This window comes from Falco biarmicus, chromosome 5 (assembly GCF_023638135.1).
Source record: "Falco biarmicus isolate bFalBia1 chromosome 5, bFalBia1.pri, whole genome shotgun sequence".
Taxonomy (NCBI): domain Eukaryota; kingdom Metazoa; phylum Chordata; class Aves; order Falconiformes; family Falconidae; genus Falco; species Falco biarmicus.
This window is the reverse complement of record NC_079292.1, coordinates 60,999,636-61,026,386: the sequence shown is the minus strand read 5'-3', so window position 1 is coordinate 61,026,386 and position 26,751 is coordinate 60,999,636. Positions and strand designations below refer to the sequence as shown.

Here is a 26,751-nt window from a genome sequence, read left to right as displayed (position 1 = left end):
TGCGGTAGCAGGAGAGATGGCCTGTCAATCACGAATCAAGAGATGTGGGTTGCTTCGATACAAGGCACAAGCTCCATGTATTAAAGGAGACAGCAGCAGGAGAAATGCTTGCTACAAGTGTCATTTATTTCTGAGCCACTCTATTTCCAGCACTCTGCAAGCTGAGTTACACGGAGAGCTGCAGCAAGACCTCACCGTGGTGGGAGGGCTGCTGCACTACCTTAGCCACGATGGTCAAGTGCTGCAGGGTAGTGGTTGCAAAACAATAGCACTCCTTTGCTGACAGAGACTGCAGGATTAAGGATTGACTTCTGAGATGGCTACGTACACTTCTACCTGGCCACAGGGGAGGAGGCAGGGACAGCACTGTGAGAGCCCATCAGGAACAGGATGGGAGCAGGAACGGGATGTATCACAAGGTGCAAGGAACAATGTGATTGTACCTCCAGGAGGTGAGCAAAAGCACTACATTAATGTACATGGGCCACGACAATGTGGAGAAACTGCATTTTCCAGTGGGCTACAAGCTTGCTTGGACTTGGTCTGTTCACCCCAAGAGCCTTAGCAGAGGCCAAGAGCAACACTCTACCCAAGCAGCAAGTGCTTAAGATGCAATGGTCAAAGAAAGATTTCTTACAGCTTTTCTTTAAATTCCCCCTTAACTCTAATGCGTGTGTTTATTATTTTTTTTTAAATGACAAAGTTCTATACTTCTAGGCTGATAATTGAAACCAAATCTGCTGGCTTCAGAGCTCATTGAAGACTATGAATGTGAAACTGGGAAAGAACTTCACTTCCCACTACCAAAGACATATCTGAGACAAAGTACATTTTGTAACGTCAACAATCTGTCTCTTTCACAGGCTGTTCTACTACAGCAATAATTCTTGCATATAATCTCTCCACTTATTTATATTTAGAGGCTGTGAAATTATGAACTCAGCTTCTATCTACAGCTTTCCATATTCCAAATGGCATGGGTTGCATAGGGACCTCTTGGTGATCAGCTCTCTTCTTTTCTTTTCAACCCTATGGCTAAATTCTTCCCTTTAGCTACACCGAAGTCACCACCGCTGAAACTCCACAGGACGAGTCTGACACTGGATGAACATACTCACTGTCTCTCTTAAATGCTAAGATAGACTTCACCCTAAAAGTGTTGAAAGCCCACATGAGCATGGTTTTGCAAACATCAGTCAAAGATTTAACAGTACATTGTACACCTCTCTATTAGGACAGTTTGCTTTGGACTTACTAGCAAATTCAAAAAGCAAAACAAAGTAGAAGGCTTTTGCCCTTCCTCCAAGCTTACAGGATGCTAAAGTCAAACGAGCGGGCTGGATTTTTTTTTTTCCCCCTTTAATGCACTACCTCCTTGTGGGCTGATTCCATTTGGTTTACATGTAACCCTGGGGTAAGGATTTTAGTTTGTTAGTTTAAGAGGGGTGGCCATTCTCAGCCAATCTCTTCGCACTGGAACCATTTGAATTCTCCTCATGCCTTTGCTCTCTATCAGAGCAATCTCCTAAATTAGTTCCAGTATGTTGACATTCCTTCCATCTGGTGTCTTTCCATTCAGCGGTATTTTTATTACTCTCCTAACAGCCGCAGACAGAAGTACCTTTCCACTGCTACAAAATGCTCTTTTATTAAAGGTCAGCCAAATCAAAAGAACAAGCGAGTTTGTTTTTAATTTTGGAGATGCAGACTAGAATAACCTTTTCATTCAGAAAAGTCATGTATGACCCAATTACCTCACTTGTGTAATAAGGCTCAAATTATGAGACATGCAAGTACTGAAAACTGTTTTTTACTTTAGAAATTCAGCCTGATGCATATTCTGTGTTCTTGACTACTTTGAAAGTTTTACAGCCCCTTGGCGCATTTTTTATTTGGAATTATTATTATCATCATTATCATTATTATCATTATTATCATATTACTCTTAAAATAATGCATACAGTAGACATGAAAATATTCAAGGTCCAATGTAGAAAACCACTTTCTGTATATGCATAAATTTATGCATATGCTTAATCATAATGGAAGAGTGTGAGATATGTATGTGTTTTAAAGCTAAGCTTATGTTAAATTGTTTTTCTGAATTATGGTCTTATTCAGCCAAATTGCATCTCTTCTTAAATTAAAGGAGTGTAGTTAAGATCCTGCAATAATCATTTTAAATCAGACAGCGTGCTAGAATTTACTCCCCAGTGAGGAGATTAAATCAGAATGAGAACCATTATCCTTGCTGAGGTTCTTTCTCAGAGAATGAGACTGAGGATATGCAGATTTTGACGGTCTACTCTTTAAAAAGGAAAGGAAAATGAGAGTTGCTAATTTGGCCACAATAACATGTTACACTAATTGTCTTTTGTTTCAGCAAAGAATACAAGAGCTAATTCCCCGGTTTTTAAAATTATGATTACAAACTGCTGAGGAACTTCAGACAAGCAAACATTTACATTGCAGTGGGAGGACTGTGTAAATAGAAAGATGGAAATAAATGTCGTCATTGCTTGCAATCATTCTGACATCTGAATTGGGGCAGCCAGTGATCTCACACGTCTGAGTTCATGTCATGTCTGACAAAGTGTTTAGCCGATTACCCTGAATGACAGGAAATTCATAAAGGTAGGGCATGGTAACTAAAGAGTTAAGTTTGTTTATATTTCTTTCATTATGATCGCCAGACTCTTGAAATATTACTTTATGTTCTTGGATGTTATCAACTGGAAACAATGGGAATAAAGCACTTGAAGGTCAAAAGCCTACATAATTAGAGGAAAACAATTAGAAATGTGGTTAAATAGTGTCACTGCTGAAGTACTTTCTCTTGGCTACATAAAAAAAAAAAAAACATTCCAGCTTTCCAACTTTCCTCATTCTTGTTTAAAGCCCAGTCATCCACGTGATGTTTTTAAGAGACTTTTGACTCTTTCAGGTGTTTTGCACACAGAAGGGATGAAGTCATCAAGCACCAAAGTTTGTTTTGATTACATCTGAAAACCAGGAGATAGCAGAGGCTGGGACAGAGGCTGGGGTTGTGTCAGCCTGAGACACATAACTCTGTTCTGCCCATGCACAAACCCACTGATGGTGTGAGCTGCAGCCGAGCCCCGAGCACCATCCCAGGGTGCACATGGCCGCAGGCAGTGGGGGACACTTGCCTGAGCTGGTGCTGCTGGGGACACACACAGTTTGCCTGCAATGACTCACATCCATTCACCTTGCCGGCTGCCACCCACGCAGACTTTTGGCAATGCAGTTGCTTTTGCTGACAACATGGTGACTTGACTGACACAACTCAAGGAGCCCTGCACTGGAGACAAGCCTCTCTGTGTCTGAAACACCATGAAACATGCATTTGCTTTTTGCTACATGAAATCCGGCACAAAGCATGAAACTGAACATGTATTTGGCAAGTAAGATGAGTATCCTGGAGTACTATGCCACCATCATTACACGCTGTCAAATCTTCTTCTGTTGCCTTTGGGATGTGAAAGTACAGCAAAGCTGAACCAGTTTCCTGATTACAAAACATGCAGCCTAGCTCCAGTCATTGTGGACTGGTAGATACATGCCAGAGAATCTCTGTGCTTTTTCTTAGAAGTACCAAAAACGCAACCTAAAAAAAAAAAAAAAAAAGTAAGAAGCCCCTCTTACATGGGAAATCCATTTTTTGTGCCTTGTTGCTGTGAAAGCTCCAGCACTGTTCTAAGCATCCTGGCCCCATTCCAGCAAAGCACTTCAGCACATGCTTTCCTTCAGCTACTCGTTCACGTTAATGCCATCAAGTTCCACGGGCACCAAACTGTGATCATACTATTTATTACTTCTTCAGGGAATATATTTGTTAAACTATTTCTACAAACATATTAACTAATAATCTGATCGTTTTTAAGCGTGTTTTGCAAATGGGTGAACTTTTCTGTATGGTTGTGGTGACCAAGGACAAGTCTTCCAGCACAGAAACACGACTGGCTCTGTATTTCACACCACAAAGACTCAAATGCTCACTGCTGAACGTACCAAAGGTAACTTCACTCTCATGATTGGTCCAACACATGTTTAAATGTTTGCAGAATCAGGCCTGATGCTCTTTCCCTGGTTTAACTTTTATAAAGTATTGCCAGATGAGATAGATTTTGCACTCAGGCTGCCCCTGGAAAAATATGTTTGTTCTCAAAGGCTTTATTATCAAATCCTGGAGTTTTCAAGGCAAAAAAGAAACGGGGAAGGGCAGGGGGGAGACAGACAGATGAATGGACAGAGGCATTATTCCATAAATTAAAATTTATGTGCTGAAATCAGAACACTACTAGCAAAGCCAGCTTCATTTATCCAGTCCCTTTCAAGGAGTTTAAAGTCACTTGAAAGAGCACTTCCCTTGCAGCCCTGCTCAACAGATTGCCAATTAGAGCCCTGCTGAGAGGATGGAATTTCTTTGGAGTCACAACTGTACATCTGCCCTCACAGTAATGGCCGAGGTTCGTGCCTTTTGATTAGGTTACCAAAACCAAAAAAAAAAAATCTCTAAACTGGAAAGCTTTGTTTTCGGACTTCCAAATTTCCTTGGTATCAAAAAAAAAAAAAACAACCCAACCAACCAACCAACCAAACAAACAAAAAAAAACAACCGAAGAAGAAGATAAGCTTGTGTTGACAAATTCAGAGGTTAATTGTTTTTAAGCAGGCAGGTCAAAAGGGTACCTAAACAAGGATCCTGCTTAAGGAAAACACATGTTTGTAAATGCAACACAAAGAGCTTTCAAAGATATTACGGGGAGATACAGCATTGTCCATGCTAGGCAGATCTGTGCAACCTAGCCCCTACAAAAGTGCTGTCAGATGTGCACAGCAGTCTGAAAACCTACAGTAAAAATTAGTGAGAGAGAATAAAAATATCTGTGGGGTGGCTTCAGTTTAAAAGTTAAGCATCTGATCCAAGTTAGTCAGCTAGACTCCACCTATAGCAAGCAGGAGCCTCCAGTATGTCATTTATCCCACCTATCTGAAAAAATATCTCCCAGGAGGGAGCAAACCACCCTGTGTTGATGCTGATCTCTCTTGACTAGAGAGGGACACTAGACTTCTAGTGTAAACCAACTGCCTAAATATTGGATGACTCACATTTGGTGACATTAAGCCCATCCCCGAGGACTGAATAACTTCAACATTTTATGTCAGAGGATAGCAACACTATCACATTTTTTGTGCATCACTCAAGAGCAATAGCAATGCATTTAAAATCCAACTTCAAGAGGATACAAATACTTCAGTCCTAGATGTAGTCCCTTCACTACAAACATTCTTCAGCTTAAAATGAACCACACTCTTAAGGACCCCTGAGCTCACATCCTTATCTCTGGGCAGTACGTAACTTCTCCTCTGGACTCAGCTGTACAACTACATGTCTTCCCAGTGCCACCATATCTAAGTTATAGTATTGCCTGTGAAGGCCGAATACCAACTCTAACTGCTTGGAAAGGCTGAATGAGCTGTATAACCGCTCTTGCTCTATGTAATTCCTTCTAATGGACTACAGTCCAACCAAGAAGGTAACTTCTACTGCCCATCCCTTCAGGCCAGGAATTAAACACATAAGAAGCCATGAAAGGCTGCTCTGCTTTCTAGAAAAAGAAAAGGAAACAAACCAGCAACAGAATGGAAAACTCAGAAATGAGAGAAAAAAATGCTTCCAGGTTTATCGCCACAAAGCACTGCTGCTGGCTGATGGACCACAAGAGGACCACAACATCACCTGCCATAGACGCTCACCCTCCTGCAGACAGGATGAACCCTCCATCGTGGAGCTTTACTGGCTCTGCTACAGAAGCACTGTTCCTCCCTCCACAGGGCCAGGGGGAAAGTTTTGCTCCCACGGGACCTTATTGTCTGCTTTTTAAAAACGCTGTAATCTTTTTAACTTTTACAAATGTTTTAACTCAGTAAAAACTATTTAAAGTAAGGAAGAGAAGGGCAATTGGTCAAAGGACCACAGTATGCTTAATCTTTTTTCTTTCTGAGTTCCTGTGCACATTTGAAATAACTTTTGCTCCATTTGCAACCCACATGCTGACACAGCATCCCTCCCCTTTTCTGTTCCCAGATCCTGTTATGAGTTTATTCAATAAAAAGACAGATATTCATCTCTTTTCAAGTATAAGAACATGGTTTTGAATAACTCAATATGCGATACTGTAACCGTACGCCAAGCCAGCCCTTGTTTTAATCAGTTGTATTAACTCTCAGAGCAGAGCTGCCATATACATATCATCACCTTGCGCATTTACCTCACGGATATGTAAATATGTAGGGCTAAATTCAGGCTGCCTGCTCTGCACATAAGGGAAGAGGCAATTCCCAGGGACAGGGCTGCCTGACCCAGGTCCCCCTGAACCTCCAGAATCCACACCCCAGGTCCACCGTGCGGCCACCCTTCTTGCAGCAACAGACCTCTTGGCCGGTGTCTTTTAGCACGCACCCAGTCTGAACACCCCAGCTAGAGCTGGGATGTTACTTGAGGAAGCAAGGAAGGAAGGAAGGAGGGAGAAGCAGATTTTACTACAGAGTGACACTATAAATATATAAACAAACAAACAGGCAAATCAGGGAGGAATGCCCCTGGCTTCCTGCTCCATCCTGTGTGACCAGGGAGCAGCTCCCAGAGGCAGGAATTAGCAGGCTTCCCAGCGCTGTCCCAGTAAGAAAGGAGAGAGGGAAGACAGGATAAGGAAACGGGAATGATACGCCAGCAATCAGACTAACAGGAAAGTGTGCAGAGGTGGATAGGAAGCGGATGCTGGGATTCAGGGGGGAAAGGAGCAACAACAGAACCAGCAAGGCTAACTGGCAGGTAAGGGAGAACCAAAGGCCTAGAGCAGACAAGACTTGTCTTGCACAGTCCAGGGAAAATAAAACCTAAAAGGACTGGTTCAGGGGCTGGGGACATGAACGGACATCAGGCTGCTATGCGACTGAGGGTGAAATTAAACTGAACTGTCCAACAGGAGCAAGCAGTTGCCGTGATACAATTTCCCACCTGCCACAGACACAGCACTCAATTCACACATGAAGAAGCTCCTCCAGGCAAAGGGTTATGCATCTGTGAACCACTGGTGGTTCAGAGGGAATGTAGTGCTCAGAACAGTCTCTTTGGTAAGGGATGGGTTACACTAGGAGTAGCAGTTTGGTGCATGATCTCAAGAAACACGAACATCATGTCTGCAAGAATATAACAGAGCAGTCAGGGAGGAGAATTGCATTCACTAACCTTCATATATGGTGATGATATGAGGGTGGCTGAGGGATGACATGATCTCAATCTCCCGTCTGATGTGAACCATATCTTGTTCATCCTTAATTTTGTCCTTACGAATGGATTTTATTGCAACCTATAAATTCAGGAAATCAAGCATTATTCTTGGAACTGAACAGATGCATCTAATCCATTAAGAAGAGTTCAAAAAATAAATACAGATGTTAGACGCCGGCAGAAAATGGATTGACCAAAACAAAGCTTTAAAATACAAACTTCCATGCCCCAGCTCCTTCATTGCATAGCAATAAATACACTCTCATTACAGTAATGGGTGACATGAAGTTTTAAGGTCTTCAGGTCTTAGGGCTTCACTGAGGGGGGGAACACAGCATCTTTTGGAAGGATCTCTGTGTTAGCCTAAGTACTCTCTACGTGAGGCAAATGGCAAAACTCCCAAACGGTTTTGATGGGAAGCGCATTTGCTTAGACATGATTGCATCTGACAGTTGCAAATAGAAGCTTTGGAGACAATTTCTCTGAAATAAAGTTGAGATCTCTGGTGGAACAGAGGCAGGGAATTCAGGATACCAATTAAAAATTTCTATTTGTCCATGTTAATACATTAAGGATCACATTAATATGGGTTGCTCCACGGTTCTCTAAAGCAAGCAAACTGCTCAGGAGTTATGACTTCTTTAAAAATCAGATACTCTTCTTTGAAATTCATATCTAAACTCGTCCTCATATAAACCCAAGGCTTTCAGGTCCTACCTACACTGCACTTATGCAATCACTGCAAAACCATATCCTTCCTGCATCCTTCCTCAATCAGCAACCTTTTCTCAAGCACATCGTGTGACTGGGTATCTTTCCAAAAGGCAGGGTGGGAACAGAGGAAGTGATAGCTAAACTTGCAATATAAATTCAAATTATAACAGCCCTTGTGAGTGTGTGTATGTGTATTGCCTGTGAAAAAAGGGCTTATCTGAACAACGCCATAAATTATCGCGGAGGTCAGTTCATACCCTACAAGAAATGAAGAAGCCAACAATGGAGAGAAGCTGGTGGGAGAGGGAAGGTGAGGGCATTGTGCGCACTGAATGGCAGCACAACCTTTATTATACTCAATATTCACCCTGCTTTATTTTTGTAAGCCAGAGCTCAAGGAATAAATTACCAGCTAGGTTAAAATCAACGATATGTCTTTGAAAAACATCACTGACCTGCTGAGATGACCACCCTTTTATGGGTAAACAAAATTTCTGTCGTTCTGTGCAACCAACCAGTGTGGATCTCTCCTGGGAAAACACTTGTAAATCTGTGATTTACATGATTTCCCAAGTTCCTTCACTGCCTGCTTCAGTAATTGCAAGTGGCATGACCAGTATTGCTTTCATTATATGATGTAGCACTGAGGACATTGAAGAAAAAAGGGAAAAACTTACAATATTATAAAATTGAAATGTACATAAACAGGAACTAGTTTAAAGGACCAGGTTTCCTACAAAGCCTTGGACTCGGGAAAGCAACATTGCTCAAAAAAGCATTAAGCACATGTCCCATCCCCTTTAATTCCCAAAGATTTCAGCACATGCTCAAAATCAAGCTCATGCTCAAGTGCTACCCTAATTTGGGACAGCAGAACAAAAAGCAGAACTCAAGATTTGCATGTTAAAACCAAACGAATTATTTTCTTCCTCTTGACCCAAACATTTGGGATAGAGATTTTAAAAGTAACAATATAACCATGGTCTTACCTACGTGGCACGTATTTCTAGAAAGATACTACAACCAATCTTAATTGAATGAATGATCAAGATAATCTCCAAGTAATTCTAGAGATGGCGAAGGCAACTAATGCTAAAGATGAGGTTGGATTTTTTCCCCCTTCCCATGTTTGCACTGGGACAGGCTACAAATGCAAATACACCCTGTATACAAGAAGGATGTGGGTGGCTCTTGGAGCAGCATGTGCATTCCTGCAAGAAATAAATATAGACATGGGTAAAAACACATTTTTATTAAGAGACAGCCTTGTACTTGGCTCTGAGGAAGAATTTAAGAAGGGTTTCATTGTCAGATATACAACAGGGAGCAAATTCTTCACCATTCATGGCTGGTAAAGTAATAATGGCACCCCAGAGGGCACGCCAATCTCCTACTAACTTGACTGTACTTCACAGACAGGACTTTTGTACGTCTACACATAGTTACTGCAAACGGCCTCCACGGAATAACTGCATACATGAAAACATATATTTTTAGATACAAAAATGCAAATGTGATTGAAAAGCGTGGCAACACTCTGTAAAATATATGCTGAGATTAATCTTCAAATGCAAACAGATGTGTTGCCTGGGAACATATTTTTCAACAGGACCAGAGAGTTTACGGTCTCACACCCCTTGCTGAAAAGTGGTTAAGGCACCTAGGAGCCTTAATTTATAAAGGCTATTTGTAAAAGTTTAACCGAATTTTGAAGATGGTTCTTAAGCTCTCCTGAAAACATCACTTCCCAGTTGCAGGGGTAGAATTCAGCAGCCCAGTCAAGGTACTTGGGTTTTGTCAGTGACATCCAGGCTGCAAGATCTCACCCCAACATAAGGAAAGAATGCACGCTGAACACATCTCTCGGGTTTTAACATTCAGGACTTTCTCTTCCCTCCCTCAGCTACTTCAGAACACAGTGACCAGCACTTGGAAACAAGGAAAGACAATCGCCAGGTGTGAACTATCATAACTCCAGTAGTGTCAACGGAGCCAGGGCAGCTGGCTCCTGCTAAGCATCCACCTGCCCATGCACAAACCACCCCATGCAACCCTGACAAACAGCAAGAGCGCTGCAGAGGAGGCAACGGCCCTTTAGCCGGGGCACAGTCTGTTACCAGCACAAGCACTCCATATTGGAGTGAGGCAGCCATTTATTAATTAAACCTTGGGAGGCTAGCGATGAAACAGCACTATTTGTCCACCTTTCGGATATGAGGAAATCAAAACAGAAAGCTGACATGACTCCTAAAGGAAATTAGGACAGCAGCATCTGAGAAATTGCTGCCTGCTTCTCTCTCCCAAACTCTGCAACATACCACAGGAGCGCCTTGTTCAACAAACCATCTGATTTCTTTCTTAAAGGCTGATTTCCAATACCATTCCCCCTGTTCAATTGCTATTTTTCCTTTCAAAAAGAGCTGCAGGGAAGTGAAAGGTTTGAAGGCATCTCAATAAACGCTTTTTACTCTGCGCCGTCTGCCTGGCAGCCTGCGCAATGCCCAAGTGGATAGGACAGGCTCCATGTCTCAAAGGCTATCAAGAGCGCACAGCCTTGCTGGTGACCTGGTCCAAAAGGGCAAACAGTGAGCGATCACTGTCAGTGGATTGTCACTGTCAGAGGCTGCATCCCAAAGCAGGATTAGCGGAGCAGCAGGACAGTTCTTCCCCTCTAAGAAAAGGATTTCACCTGCATCAGCCCCCTCCAACCATGTCAGCAAGGGTACTTCGACTTAAGTTTACTGATGTGAAAAAAAACAACACAAAACAGAAAGCAGTCCAGTTTTCTTTTTTTTTTTTTTTTTTTTGGTAGTATTTAATGGAAACATTACAAGTCATGATCACATTTTAGGTATTTATTATACATTTCATTGTTTTCATCTCTCTGAACAAAGTAAGATCCCTAGCTGTATGTTAGGGTATCAGGCTGTAAAACAGCTATTTCCTACAGCTATTCTAAAATACCAATAATAGAATTTCTTTCATGAAACGTATTTTACTCAGAAACATATTCCAGAAAATACAGTTTATGTTCTTAACACCAGACAGAGCTGTCTCCATTTTTCAAAACCCCACTTACAGGACTGCTGCCAGATATGGTACATGATGAACTCGAACAACTTAAGGCTAATAAGAAATAATCTCAATTGAGAAATACCTTATGAAAGAACTTGTTTGTTCATTCTTTAGGTCCTTTTCTTTCTTGCTTGCCTGCTTACTTTCCTTGCTTTCTCTGCAAGCAACAGCTCTACTGTGTGCAACATCAAAATTTATTAAGGGTCACAGCCTATGAATCAAGAGTAGGGTCAAACGCAACATGCTTTTTTACATCAGTTACATTAACTACTCCAAATATTCCAGCTCAAGATCTGCAGAGAAAGTGCTGTTAGTCCCTTCGGTACTCTCAAAACACTGTACTTGTATCTCTACCACATTTTCTCAATATATTTTACTGGTTTTAAGACTTAGATAATTTAATTATAGTATTTTTAGTAACTTTACTAGTGGAGGAATTTGTATTTTTCCTAGCTTTTTGTCTTAATGAGATAACTCCAAGACCTTGTACTCAGACAGTGTAACATATCAGATTTTAATAATGAAATCTAAAGCCTCTCACCCCAACAAAGTTCAAGTTCACCCAGAGCCCCTATAGACACAGTATCCAATCTGGCAAAACGCTTTAGCACATGCATAACTTCACACATGTGAGCAGGCCGTTGACTTTTGTGGGATAGCTCACACACATAAAGTTAAATATATGCATAAGCACCGAGGTCACAGCTCAAAACTAGGCCATTTGATAGTCCCTCTGGGGATCAATACCAGCTGTACACACCAGGAACATCCTCAGTATCTCTTCTCCAGCTCTGATGGCAACATGGTTCCACACACGGGGATAGAGGGGGAGAAAGGAGCACCAGAGATGCATTGAAACCACCTCCACCTGCACCTGCACTGCCAGTTCTGGTACCAGCCTCTGTTCAGAAGCAGGTAGAGAGAACACCCTCTCCAAAACACATGGCACAAGGGAGAAAGCAGGGGGTTGTGAACCTCTAATATTGCCAGGCATTTCCAAATGGTTCTGCACGGGCACAGTCCCTGCTCCACTGCTGCTCTGCCTTCCAGAAGCATACAGGAAAGAGGGAGCACAGTTTTTGGCTTCCCATCCCTCTGTGAGTCAGCTTGCAGAGTCTGCTGGGCAGGAAGCGTGGAGAAATAAGCTGCTCTCCAAGGCTGCAATAAATTACCTGTCTCCATTTGCTGGAAAAAGGATTTATACTCCCTCTATGAACTGGTGTAGAGAGATTATTCAGTATTTTCCAACACACTTCATGTTCCTTTGCTTTTGTGTGGTACAAATACCTTGAATTGAACTATAAATAACTTCAAAAATATGACTATTGCAAAGGTTTCTGTACATTCAGTCCTATCTGTAAGAGAAGTATCTCTCCTCCTTTATGAGCTTCTCAGCCACTGGGCAGAGCAAAACCAGTGGAATTTTCTTTTTTACAGAGGCAGATCAAGACCATCACATACTTAGACTTTGAGATATTTTTCTGTATCTGGCAAAGGCCATGGCAGGCAGCAGGTGCCCACTTCCATATCACAACTCTGCGTCTGCTGAGTCACTGCTGGCATCATCATTTATGCGATAAGCAACAAAAGCTATATTTTCAACAGAGCGTAAAGTTGTTTCACTTGATTTCAGGAAGTTGGTTCATGTGTTTGTTGTAATCTAATGAACCTATGTTTCCCTCATTTCCAGCCGAGGTGTGTGAATATAAACAAAGGTAGAATTAGCCACAGTGCAGAAAGTCACAGATTTTTAAGCCAGCAGTGCTGTAACTGAGGCCGACCACCTGAACACTCACCCTTCCCCAGCAATTTCTGCATGCAGTACATTCAGTCCCATTGAAAACAATCTTCCACTCTTTATTATCTATCAAGGCTATTTTTAGGACTGTGATGAGATATGAATAAACTGGTTTTTTCCACCGCGGGGGCTGTGACTTTTAAGCTGGTTCCAGCGCTTGTGCATACCGCCCATGCTCGAGCAAATTCCAGTGGGCTCTTGCAATACTATTGTGGAGAGTCAGAAAAATGACATCAGGACAGAGAGCACAGTCCCCCAAGAAAGGGAAACCAGCATGCTGCCACCAAGACATGTGTTAAAAATGCAGCTTAGAGAAAATTATTTAAAACTATTTTCTTTGGGTGAAGAGGGAGGGGAGGGTTAAATACACATAAAACTCTCCTTTCCAAAAGCTGTGAACTGAGGCCATCCCCACCCAGCAATGGGAAGTGGGTGAGCCCAGCTGGTTTCACAGCTCTGCTTCCTTTCTTTGAGACTCCGAGGTGGGAAATGCAATACGTCAAGTGCCAACAGGGGCGGGGAGGTAAAGAATAGGTGGATCAACCAGGGGGGAAGAGAAAGGGAGAGCAGAGGATGTCTGGGGGTGGGGAGAGAAAAGGCACATTGTTCTTTCTCCAGCTCCACAGAGCTGAGCAAGAAAGAATAAAGTCTGGCACCGTATTATGTTTTTTCCAGGGGAGTCTCTGCCTATGGCTTTTGGCCCAGACACCACCAACACAAGAGGAAGAGAAACAAAGCTATGAAACTGGGTGGTCCCTGAGGTTGCTGCAATCAAGTGATAAGGAGGGGGGTGCTGATAATGCAGTTGCATTGAAACAGCACTTCCAGAGGTTATACAAAGGAGAGAAAGGAAAGGCTGGGGATGGGCTGAATAATTGCCTATCTGGCCTCTGGACCTTCCAGGTGGGAAGAACGAGTCATGGGCAGATATCCCTACAGGGAAGCCAAGCATCCAAAGAATTCTGCAAAGGGTATTCTCATGCAGACTTCTTGTAAGACTCATCCTACACGAGTATATCTTTGCTGTGTCCTTTGCTAGAAAAAAAACACACCCTACCTTGAGACTCCAATCCCAGGCCAAATGCAGTAACAAAGAGCATCATGCAGGACATGCAGTTCTAAGAACAAGCTTCTGCAGAATCACAGAAAACACTTCTTGCACTCACTGAAAAGCTGGACAAAAGGCCACTGTGAGTTGAAGTAAAATTAGTGCCTGGTGTTGTGCATTTTGCTAACACATCTCTGAGATCTCTCTCTTTCACAGAAAGCGCAAGGTCTACACAATCCCATTGTTTTGGATTTTGTTACTTTTTAGATCCTAAAAGCCTGATCATCTCCATGGCGATGCTGCCTGGGAGACAAGCATGCAACAAAATCCTTATTAATTATTTATCAACGGCCCAACTCTATTGTTTGATATGTTGGCAAACTATGCAGTAATCAGGGGAGTTGCTCAAAGCGGTAACTGGTGCCATCTGCACCCAGTGAGACTGCTGATTTAAATCTCAGGGCTTCTGCCCCATTACTCTGTTCCATTGCATGTTTGTTCATGTCATGGATGTTACCAAGGACAAAACACTGTTGCTGTTGTGAGCCAGCAGCTGCGCACATAAAGGGTGAGGATGCACGTGTCACAGTGCACCTTTCAAGTTCATTTGCTTTTAAGAGGCAAGGGTGGTTTTTACAGCTGCCTCACTCTGTATGGCAAAAGCATACAGCAAACATCTATGCCTCTCTGCTTCATTCCCCTCTTCCCAGTGTGCCACATAAAAAAGGTTGTATTTCTAAAAACCAAAGCTGATTTACTGCCACTCTATCACTATACTACCTGTGGAGAAACTCACTCTCGCACTAAGGCACAAGAAGTCCCAAGCCAGCGTGATAAATGTTAACATTCTATCTGCATCAGCTGCTGAGGTACAATGTGCCAGTGCCTCTTGGAGAACCAGGGTACAGTTACCTCAGGTTTAATTTTCCTTTTCTGGTTATGTTGGACATAGTTGCTGTTATCATAATATAAATGATGATTCATCAAGTGAAGATAAATTAACAAGAATCAACAAACAAGAAAGAAAATCACGAACACTAGGTAAGGGAGTTGTATTTGCTTTCCAGTTCCCCCTTTACTCACAGAGAAAAACACCTGTGGAACCAAGTTTTAATAAGCAGTAGAAGGCACCAGATGAACACATTTATGCCATACATATACAAAGTGGGTGCCAGGAGGAACACGTACAACACCCTTCCTCCACTTCTTTCCTCACCTCCGCATTCAGTGCCTGTTAACAGGATTTGTGAGCACATTTCCTGAGTAACTACTGCCTTACTGGAAAATTTACATCCCTTTGTTGTTTGGTACCCACTATCCTCACCAACATATATGAAGCCTGGCATATTTACACTATGCCTCTCCTCTGACAAATTTATCTGGCAGATACTTCTTCGTTTAACGCTGAGAATTCTTACCACCAGATGGATCTTACAGAGCTCTGTATTAAACATTTCAGGAGTGATTTACCACTAGGAATTAAAAAAAGCATTCATGTGGTTTAGCACAGATCTGATTTCCAATAGCATTTGAAAACACAAGCTAGCAACCTGGTTATTGATTTTTCATAGTGAGGCAGTGAATCTTGAAAACAGGGAGAAGGGAGGGCTGCAGAATTCAGAAATGGACAGTCTACTGATATGTCAGAAATATACCAAAAAAACTTCTCCCTTCCCAAAATAAAAGCTTTGCATACAGCATTACTGAGTTCCCAAGTTGTAGGACTGCTCAGTTCACCTTCCTGGAGAAAAGAGTAGGACTGCTTACATTTTTCCTAATTCACTTCCTTATCCTTCTGAATATACAAAGATGCAATATTTAAAATGTTCATAACCCAGCCTGCAAAAAAAGAGGCTTATGATCTAATTCTAAAGGACTAACGAGAGAAAAAAATGGCCAAGTTAAAGTTTTGGGGCTGTCATGCACAGATCGATGTAAGATCATCTCTTTTCCAAAGCCTAATAACTCACAAATATCCCATCCTTGAAGCTTTCAAGGGAAGTTCATGTTTTGGCACATAAGAAATTATATCTGGAAAGAAACTGGGGTAGGGGATTTCCCCAAGGCAATGGAGGTTCATAACTGTATTTAAAAGAAAAAAACTGCTTTACAACCTCCACTGTGGATCATTCCTCCTTAATGGATGTTAACCAGCACTGAATGCCACATTCACTGAAAAGATGAAAACTGTATTTACAGTTAACTTCTGGTGAAGTTGCCAAGCAGATGTTTATTTTTGGCTTCCACGTTTACTAAAGCCAAATGCTACACTGAACTGGGATTTCACAAAGTCTAACTGCTTTTCTTCCAGGTTACAATTTTGCTGGAATCAAAAAGGAGAAAAAAAAAAACAAAAAAAACACACACACACAAACGGGGGTGGGTGGGGGTGGGGTGTGGAGCAGAAAGAAGAAAGCTGACTTCACTTCTAAGTAGGAAAAACCTGGTAGCATCCATTTCTATCATGTCTGTTTATATCATAGTTTAAATAAGGTTAGAATTGTGCAATCATTATTGATCAGCTTCCAAACAGCACAGCTCCATACAGCACATGTGCAAAAGAGGAAAAGTCACTGGAAGCAAATCCTGTGTCAGTCAGTCTTTTAATTTCTCTGCAAGTCTGTGCACAGACTGTTTAGCACTAATTAAAATACTGGCAAGTCAGGTTGAAGAGGAGTGAACGAATTCACAAGCCCCAAGTTTACAGTTCTCAGTGTTACATGGGTATTACAGATTCCCCCTGCAAAAACTGGAAGATAGATTTCACGTTAATTTTGAAGCTTGATCTCACAGCTACCACAGCTGCTGATGTCATGTAAAACGCTAACCTGGGGCAGCAGAGAGGGACTGTAATTCAATGTTGTTTTTTCATTGTGAATAAGCAGTGAACCACACTGAAGTAATCCTCTGAAGTAGGAGTGCACAGTATTCAAGGCACTGATTTGGGATGAAATGCAAAACCAAGATTCTGGCTACTTTGTTAGAAAAAACCCTTTATGACTTCCTTAAGAAAAGAGGTGTAGAGACCTGATACCTGGATCTAGTTCCAGTTTGAAAATGACACAGTCTCACGTATTTCTTCCCAATAATTTAAATTGGAAATGGGGTTATTCACACCCTCTGAGTAACTGCTGCAAACTATTGCAACGGGCGGCTAAACAATTGCTAAATAATGGTAACCTCAGCAATTACCAGAGTCTCTAAAGTGATTTTGCACATTTAGGTGAAAGGTGCTAAATCAGTGCAAGGCTGTAATTCACATTAAACAAGGAATGGGGTTAGACATTGTTTGAACTCTTTCTTAGAACTAGTTTTTTTCCAAGAAGCCACCTGACAAGGCATTTTTGTTCTTTGGTATGTTCTGCTTGAGGAAGATGTGGGTAAAGAAATGTAATTTGGCTTATTTTCACTCTTTCACTCACGTTTCTGTGAGTTCAGAGAAGCCTCAGAACTGCTGAGAGTTTTGCACATCTTTACAATGCCCCTTCTGCCACACATGTGAAGTCTCCCAGTATTGTGTGGATCTTCCAGTTTTGCTCTCCTGGTTCTGCAGTCCAAAGAACAAAGGAAGTGCTATTTCACCATGAGAATCACAACAGTACAAGGAAAACTTAGGAAGAGTCTTTCTTTTGTTGAAGAAATGTCCATACCTTCAGGCACCACAATGCTCATTAAAACCCAACACTAAACTGCTTGACCACCTCAAATTCAAAATTAACCCACTGGAATTTTGGGTTAACATCCAATTTTCAAAATTAGAATTTTGAAGCGTGGACAGATTTTAAAGTTGAGTTTATAGAGTTGAGGCTTTTGGATTAACATTGATGAGCAGGGAATCATTGCACAAGGATGATGGGCCACAGATTATATCACAGGAGGCACACAGATGTATGTAAACAGCACAGCTGGAAAGGTTAATGACACAGAACTATCAGAAGCACCTATATCTAGTATATTTTTCTAAATTGATTTAAGGTGGATCAAAATATAAACACCACTTTCTGGTGGGAATCTAGTGAACCATAAACCCACATCCTATCTGGAAAAGTGCTCTTGGAAAACAAAAAGATTGGCAATCATGTGTATCAAAGCCTCACCCAGGTTATTTTGCTCCAGGGCTTGCAGATCACTTTGCAATATTAAATTTGCTTTGTAAAAGCACTCTTCAGTATTACATTGTTCTGCCTGGACGTTACCTATTTAATGGTCCCTTTTTGGAAGGGACCGTCCTAGAATTTATGACAGAACATGGTGGAATTGCTACAGAGGGAGGAAAGGAGTTTGCTGACATTTCTTCCCCAGAAGAAATCCGTCTCTGATTTCTGAGAAATGTTTATACCCCTGAAGGTAGAGGAACCTCCTGTTGTTCCCTTCTATTTATTGAAAGTAAATGACCAGGGCCACCCTAACGGCTCAGTGGAGAGAGTAACACAGGAACACTCTTGCTCCCCACAGCCAGTTGGGCTTGGAATAAATGTGAGAGGGCGAGGAATGAATCACGCCTTCCTACAATTAAGTAGCTGGTGATCAAGCAATTTTGCAGCCTTAAACGCATAATTCTAGCTTTCCCTGTTAGAAGAGGAGCTCACAACTGCAGACAGTTGTTCTAAGTAGTTATGGGGAGGGTTAACTTTGGAGGGGAGAAACAGCAAAGCGATTTTTTTTCTAGATGGAAAGCTTTTGGCTAAGAACTCCCCCAGACCCTGTGATCTCCAGGACCGTTGCCCCCTTCTTCAACACGCACAAACACCTTTTTTGGCATGTGTTTTGGCCGCAGTCAGTTGAACAAGGGAGAGTTAGCGCTCGGATTTCTGGGATCCCCTTGCCAAAAGCTAAGCTGTGAGGTAGTGCAACAGCAGCAGTGCAGGCTTCCCACTTCACCCTGCCAGTGACCTTCGCACAGACTTGGACATACCCCTTTCCTCAGAGCAAGGAGCAATTCCCTCTCACGCTGCTCCGTCCAGAAATTCATCTCAGCAAATACCACGAATCATGTCAGACTGAGCAGGACTATTAAAGCAGTGCTGCACAATGTGAATTGCTGTCCACAAGGGACTGGAGCAAGAGACTGCCTAACCCACTTTGTTTAACTTTTTACTTAAACAATCCTGAAAGGGGAAGCTGCATTGCTACTCTGGAAATTACAGCTTTAATCTCATTTGAACCACGCATTCCTCAGTTAAACTGCAGAAATAATTTAAGAACCAACTCCCAAATAAGACATTTTTCAACATTTCCTACATTTCCTGGAAATATATTACCTCTGATGCTGTGAAGTAAGAGCAGTCTTATTAATTGAACCAGGATAAAGTTCTTCCAGTAGCCCCAATAAAGTCTAATGTCAGGCTAATTACATGCATTTCACTGGTTTTGCATTTTCACATTCCTCAAAGCAACAACACGCAACACTGCTGGAACATTGATCATTTCCAATTCAACCCCACAAACCATTTGCACATATTGCATTCATCGCTCACTTGCACTGCATTGCCCGTAGCAGGAATCAATAGTGCTTCATTGAAAATAGAGCAAGCTTTGTTTCTCCTTAACAGTAACAGCTTCCTCAAGTTTGCTTTAATGCACATGCCGCAGCTCAGGGGTGCCAACATTTACTGGGTTGTTTAAACATAGTTCAGAGTTTTGTTGGGCAGATAAGAAGAATAACTTGGGTGTACAGTAAAACAAAGATATAGCTGTTTGTGCCAAACATTCAGTTTATGGCAATACTTCATAGGAATTATTCCCCATAACAACTGAACTGTCATATCCTACAACTACATCCCAGGCAACCTCCCAGCTGAGCTCACTACGGCTGCTGTCTGATGTGTTCTACATACAAACACCCAGAACTACCCAGATGTTCTCTATGTAAAACATTTGGTTTGAAACACGCAGCACTTCTTTCCAAAAAGCCATTACATTTGTTTAATGGACTCACACAGTTCAACTAAAATATCCTGGAGCAGACATTTGACTGCAACTCTACTCTATAAGCCCCATCTGTAAAAAGAAAAAAAAGAAAGAAAAAGTAAATTAGAATGCTTTACATGATTTATGCTGTCTTTATGATCAGCCAGTTCATAAAATACAAGCTCTGCTCTACAGACAATAACACAAATCACTTTCAAGTGTATTGTTTAGTCCTTGCCTGTGCTAAACAAATATTTCAATTGAAACAAAGGGCCGAGCTCTACTCTTTGGTTTACAACAGTGTTAATGTAACTGAGAGCAGCATTTTACCCACGGACATCACAGGGGATGCGATTTTTTTGTTTTATGCTCAGAGTGAGTGAGTAATGACATCCAATAATGATAACCAGTAACATTCACGGCTGCAGAGTTTTCCTTTCATCCAAGAAAGGCTGGAAGGAAGTCAAAGTACAGCATGAAATCCTTCTCCCCAATGAATTCCTCCCATGACCCACAACGAGGCATTTCACAGGTCCCATTAGACCGCGTTTTCATCATGAAACGCCAGACAGGATGGGAGAACACATTTGTTTTACCAAAACAGAGAAGCAGGTAGAGAACTCTCAAAGTGTACACAGAAAAAAAACCCTGTTGTTGAAAAAGATGGTTAATCCCTGGCCTGAATGTACATTGCTGCATGGTCTACCCGAAGGCCTTCGTTCCTCCCAGGCTGTGGAGACAGAACAGTGATCCAGTGATGCCAAGTGGTGATCAACAGTGGTACCCCATAGTCATCCGGCTCCAAGTCACAACAGCTGGAAGGCTTTTGAAAAACTGGCACCATCCCTTCAAAGTGTGACTGCAGCCATGAAAGAGGACGTTCGCTTTATGAGCGACCTTCCTGAGATGGTTTCACCCACACAAGGAAGGGCTCAGCTCAGTGCAGCGCTGGAGCCATGGTTGACCTCAGCTCTCCCCAGGGCTCCACCACAGACTTCCCTAATTAACCTCAGGGAAACCACTCATCCCCTGAGTGCCCGAAGCACAGCTGTGACAACCAGCTCCTACAGCACACGGAGCTTAAACCCACAGATCACCGCATCATTATTTCGCCTCATTTTGGCACCCTGAATTGAATAAACATGACAAGGAGAGGAGCGTGGAGGATGCTATGTATGCCTCATGTATAGGTCCGGTTAAAAATGTGTCTTCCCAAGAAGGCAATGTGGACACCTCAGTTGTACCCCTGCACAGGTGAGCTAAGCCTGCACTGCTTCCAGCAGGTGTTTTACAGGCACCTTCACCTCACACTGGAGCACAGCTCGCATGCTCCAGGCCACATGGCATTAGAGCACACACCAGCCAGGAAGGTCACACTCTTCCCCTCGCCTCCTCCCAAAGGCCAAAGCAACAAGCCACAGCACAGCCCTGCTGACACCGCTGCGCCAGGCACCCCGGCCACCTGAGAGACAGGCTGGCCTTCGCTCCTCCCCGCCGAGCTCAGTTCCACTGGGGACGCGGTAAGGTTTGATTTGTGCAGAATGCAATGGCAAAAATATGCAAATAAATGACAGCTCCAAACACGTGCCTCAGGAACTGTTGGTTGGTTTTTTTAACAAATGCTTTGCCGCCTTCCCCTGTCAAAAAGTGCAAAAGACTTAATCTTTTTGCGTCAAGGACAAAAAACACAACAAAACACCATTTAACAAAAAGGAACATTTGTTTAGTTACCTCACAGCTCAAACAAGTCCAACCTTCATTGCTGCCTTCTGTGATCAAAAAATATTCACACTCACTTTTAAAATAACACCTGTATCTCAAATAAAGGGAGCTATCATTCACCATCAGGCATTTCATGGAGATTAGAAATTGTAGCAGAAATGAAATGCCTTTTTACGTAAGGGAAACATGATATAGAGGCTTTAAGATCTCCATCGACAGCAGGACCCAAATCTTTCTGATCTACCCATGAAAGGCTAAAATTAGCCTCCAAACTTGGCATGGTACCTTTTAACAGAAACAACGAGATTTTTTAAAAAAACTTTTTTTTTTTTTTAAAGCTTAATATCCCTTAACTAGTGTCTTTATTCCAAGGCGGCAGTGCTGAAGCCCAAATACACTGACTCAGCTCCTCGGCACAGTGAGACATTAAGATAATTGCAAGTCCCTCAAGCTGCCAGACCTCAGAACAAAGACACTCAGCTCCTCCAGCCTCGCTGCTGAAGTTGTCCCACATGCCAGCTGCTGGGCCAGGGTAGGTGAGGAGCTCTGGGGTTACTACAGGCTGACATCCCCCATGAAGGCAAGGCAACAGGGATGGAGCAGCCTGCCAAGCACTGATGCTTCGTCGTGGAGGCAGCCAGCCCCACGCAAGGCACAGGAGACCCTCCCCTTCACCAGGTTGGCTTCCCATGGGACCCAACAGCAAAGGGCCTAAGGCGCCATACTGGAGGGGTGGCTGAGGCGAGGTGGGAAAAGCAGGCAGGGAGAAGGGAAGGCTGGGGAGGCACCCAGAAATTAACAGTTACATTGGTTGCACATTAACCTAAGCAACCTCAGTGGTCTTCTTATAAACCACAAGACTTGCATGTATTTTGTGATTTTGCGTTCACCTACAGCTGGCCAGGACCATTTTGAACATGCCAGCCATGTCAACCCATTTTCCCATAACTGCTGTATGGCTGGTTTTTTTAAATGAAAGGAACCACTCATTTAAGTATTTTGTTATTTTTCTCCATTGGTGAGAACAGCCTGAAAAAGTTCACACCTGAGCAAGACCCAGGATTTGCACCCCATTGTGGGCAAGTGGCAGCTTTAAGGACTGATGTCTTGTAAACCACCAGAGCTAGAATCAAATCGCATCTGTCTTTGGAGAGTCAGGGAACACTAACCATTTAAACTGTGCAATAGTTTAACAGACTGATTTGAGAGTTGGTCCATGGTCTTTAGTTCAAAACATAAAAAATACAGAACTCAAACAAGAGTACTAAAACAGCGCCAGAGCAAAGGACAGCTAGAAGCTTGCCCCCTCACAACATGCAGCAAAGGTTACAGGAGAGCCTCCACATCTACTGAACATCTGGCATTTTTGGTGGGGGTCCAGGATGTTTGATGGGTATGGCCAGACACCATACGCTCGCGGAGTATCTCACCCAGCCCCCTAGTGTTCAAAGGTCTAGGATCCCCTAATTGATACAACGTACTATGTTGCCTGTGAAGACACGGTGATAAATACATTCTGTTTAAAAGCAGATACTTCTCAAATCATAACTTGCAGATGCTCAAAGTCTTTCATGTGGGTAAGACAAATGAGAGCCATAGAGACTGATTTTGTAGCCAGGGAGTACAGGAAGCAACAGCAGGAGAACACTATTGAAAGCCTGGATACACTTATGGCTTTAATGAATTGGTCATCAAATATAACAACCCACATATGCAGTTTTTACCTTGCTTTGTAGTTTGCCCTGCCTTTTCCCCCTAGCTATTCCCCATATATCTAGCAAAGTGGAAATTATTTTGCCTTCAGTTTATTAAATGGACACACATGGTACTCACATCTGCTGGAAGATATTTGAGGGAAATGGTGACAAATATCATTTGCATATTTAGTCAGAGACCTTTTCATCCGAGGCATTTCCTCTGAACTATCCCAAGTACGTTGATCTACCAGGGCTAATGACAAGAGTTTTTTCTATAAGGTGTCCAGTGCACACCTGGGCAATTCAGGGACAAATCCTGACTTACATACAAGGCAAGAAGAGGCAAGAAGAGACAAGACCAACATTCTTTGTAGGTTAGAGAGTCCCACGCCAACACGCCCGTCACTGATGGCATGCAAACCATCAAAACCGTACACCAGAACTGGGTACTGGCATCAGCCTCCGTCCCTGCCCAGGTCAGGAGCTGATGAGGCTCTGGCCCCTCTGCACAGAAGAGTAGGCAGCTGCCGCTTCCTACCGTCCATGCTGCAAGCTCCTATCCCACCCCAAGCCTGGAGACAAACCTGCACTTCTGGCTTCAGAGCATCATTCAGCACTGCAGCAGAAAACATATGGTTTGGTTCCACTTTACGCAGGAAGAGCATACAAGACAACAAGGAGAACAACAGCGTCCTGCTGAGAGGAGCACGGTTGTACAGTAAGAGAAGACGCTTTGACATCAGCATCCTGGTTTGCAAAGATAGAGGGTATGTAAGCCTTGTACAAGAGGTAGAGACCCGAGCCAGGAAGATGCCCACATCAAAGACAAGGTCAGCAGCCAATTTGCGAATCCCTGGTATGCAGACTTTGAAAACACGTCCCATATGCTCTGCACTTGGATTACCATGACTGTACACATGTCGACCTGCCAGTGTTCAAAGCTGATATACCTGGAATCAGTTTTCAACCCACATTCAGCACTCTTCCTTGACACCGTTGTGGCGGCCACCATGTGCCTCCTCCCAATTCCTCACTCCTGCAAAGACTCTTTAGTTACTTATTTACCAGACAAAACACAGACTAACTACGATTACAGTTCTGTAAAGAATAAACAATTGCTCACAAGAACTGCACATTCCACATAGTTTTATTCAACATGTATGACCCCAAACTACAATATATATAATAATTGTCTCCACATGGCAAATCCACATTGCGGTTCTTAAAAATAATAACAATTTTTAGAACACATGCCACCAAAAAACGCAGGATATTTTAGCCATATCTAATGAAAGACTTTGTACAAGCAATTTCCATTCTGTTGTGTTCTCTAACATACGGTGCTGTGAAATCATTTGTAATAATGCTTAGGCATTTTACAGTGTTTTTAGCTGAAGGATGCATTGTAAACATTGGCTCAAATTCTGTTGTGAATTTCACATTTAGAGAGATCACACAAAGTATGTATCAGGCCAAAACGTGCCTTGTTAATTGGCCTAACCTGCCTATATTAAGTAGTATCCCTTCAGAAAGGGATACACGGAGACACAGAGAAGTTAACTGACCTGCCCAACACTGTTACAATTGCTCAGTCCAATGGTGGGATGGGGGGTGGCAGGGGGCCAGACAGACAAGGAAGCAACAGTCTCTCAGAAACTTGTAATTTCTTCACTTGTAAGAGAGTCCAACATCACTGAAGAAGTGTCACTTGATGTCCATTCAAAGCTCAGAAAGAACATACTGTTCTTTAATTTGGTAAACGATTTGACAAGCTAACGTATTCAGATGACCCTTTACTAGCTAGTCATTAATTCAGACTTTCATACCACTGAACTATACTCCCCTGAACAAATCTGCTTCTCCAACAAGAATTCTCAGTGCAGAAAACAAGTATTTTGTACTAATGCCTTTCCTCTAATGACCTGCATGCTGTAATCAGTTATTTCTGTCTGCAGCTCTTGATGTTCAGGTCTCCTTTGGCATTTCAATTATGCAAGTGTTTATGTGAAGACACTAGTAATTTTTTACAGCCAGGTAGTAACTCCTATTGTAATAAGCCCACAGTATTCACTGTGAATTATATAAGATTAAATGCAGTGGGATTTTCTTTTTCCTTTTTTTTTTTTCTTCTTTTTTTTCTTTTTTTAAACCAGTCTCAGAATGCATCTAATAATTAAGGGTGGAACAAATAACAAAATTAACAGCAAAACTATTTCCAAGCCCATATAGTCTTTCCAACTTCTATTCATTCCAGATCTAGAATTTCCATGCATGCTTTGGTACGATTTTTATAGAGGATGACCTGAGTTTCACTAACAGGCCTTCAGCACCATGAAAACATCGTCCAGATTAAGTCACATTTTAAGTCCTTGAAAGAGTTCAGTTTGCACATCTTAAATAAATAAACAAACAAGGTTTTGGCAATACATTTTGCAAGAATCCCGCTTCCACTAAGGAACCTCTGGCCCCACATAAGTGTGGCATGGCAAGAGAGGTGTACCCAGCACCCACCACAGGCTGCACAGATTCTCTAGCAGCCACCAGCTTGGAAACAGGGAGCAAGGCAGCACTTTCTGTGCAGGTCACAGCACTGGCACACAGAAAAAAAGCAAGAGGCAGCAGTGCAAGTGAAGTACAAAAGAACCAGGAACCCAAGCTGAATGTCACACAGGGACAAAAGGCCAGGAGGCAGGAGAGACCAAGCTCTGCAGGAGGAGGCTGTCACCCATAGCACCCTGATGTTATGTACTCTACATGTCTGGAAAAAAATCAGGTATTAGGTTGTACACTCCAAACTAGCTGATGCTTCAATGATTTTGGCTTTAATCCACAAGTTTTTCTTTCTGATGTATAAAACAGGTCAGTAACACGAGCCATTGTTACTGTTATTCAAGTGTATTATCATAGCTGCGGAAGCCACATTCACGCATCAGGATCCTGCTGTGCAAATTACTGTACAAGCACTTCACATCACAGCAGTGTTGTGTAGATACTTCCACCAGTGTCTGCAACAAAGGAAGATACCTTAATAAGAGCAACAAAGAACCTCAAAAAAAATAAAAATAAACAGCTCTGCATCAGATTCGGACATTATCCTGCAGGAGACGCACGCTGAGAGATCAGGATAAAAATCACTACTAAGTAGTGACCAGGTGCTAACTAAAGCAGATGTTCTCAGGCAAAAAATGGAAATACAACATTCATTAAATATAAGAGAAGAGAATTGCTGTGCATAATAGGGAAGAGAGAGATACCAACATTTTCAACAATGTCAGCAAAGCAGACAACAGAGTTGGGACAAACATCACACCTGGCCTTTCACTGTCCTCAGTGACCCATGAGCACACTTTTATCTTATTATTTGGAACCCTTAAAAACCACACTGCAAACAAATAAATGGTTGTGTGGCCAACAAGGCCTTAATTACTGACATGACAGAGCTGTCATTGTTGGTATTCATGTTTTGTTT

The 26,751-nt window shown here is 42.4% G+C and overlaps 1 protein-coding gene across 1 annotated transcript in view; it reads right to left on the bottom strand.

The window, feature by feature from the left end:
* The window catches only part of NUAK1 (NUAK family kinase 1), a 49,354-nt gene that overhangs the window by 17,822 nt on the left and 4,781 nt on the right, over positions 1 to 26,751 (bottom strand). The window contains exon 2 of the mRNA XM_056340095.1: positions 7,277 to 7,397. Coding sequence (XP_056196070.1) covers positions 7,277 to 7,397 — 121 coding nt within the window. The remainder of the gene's footprint in view (positions 1 to 7,276; positions 7,398 to 26,751) is intronic.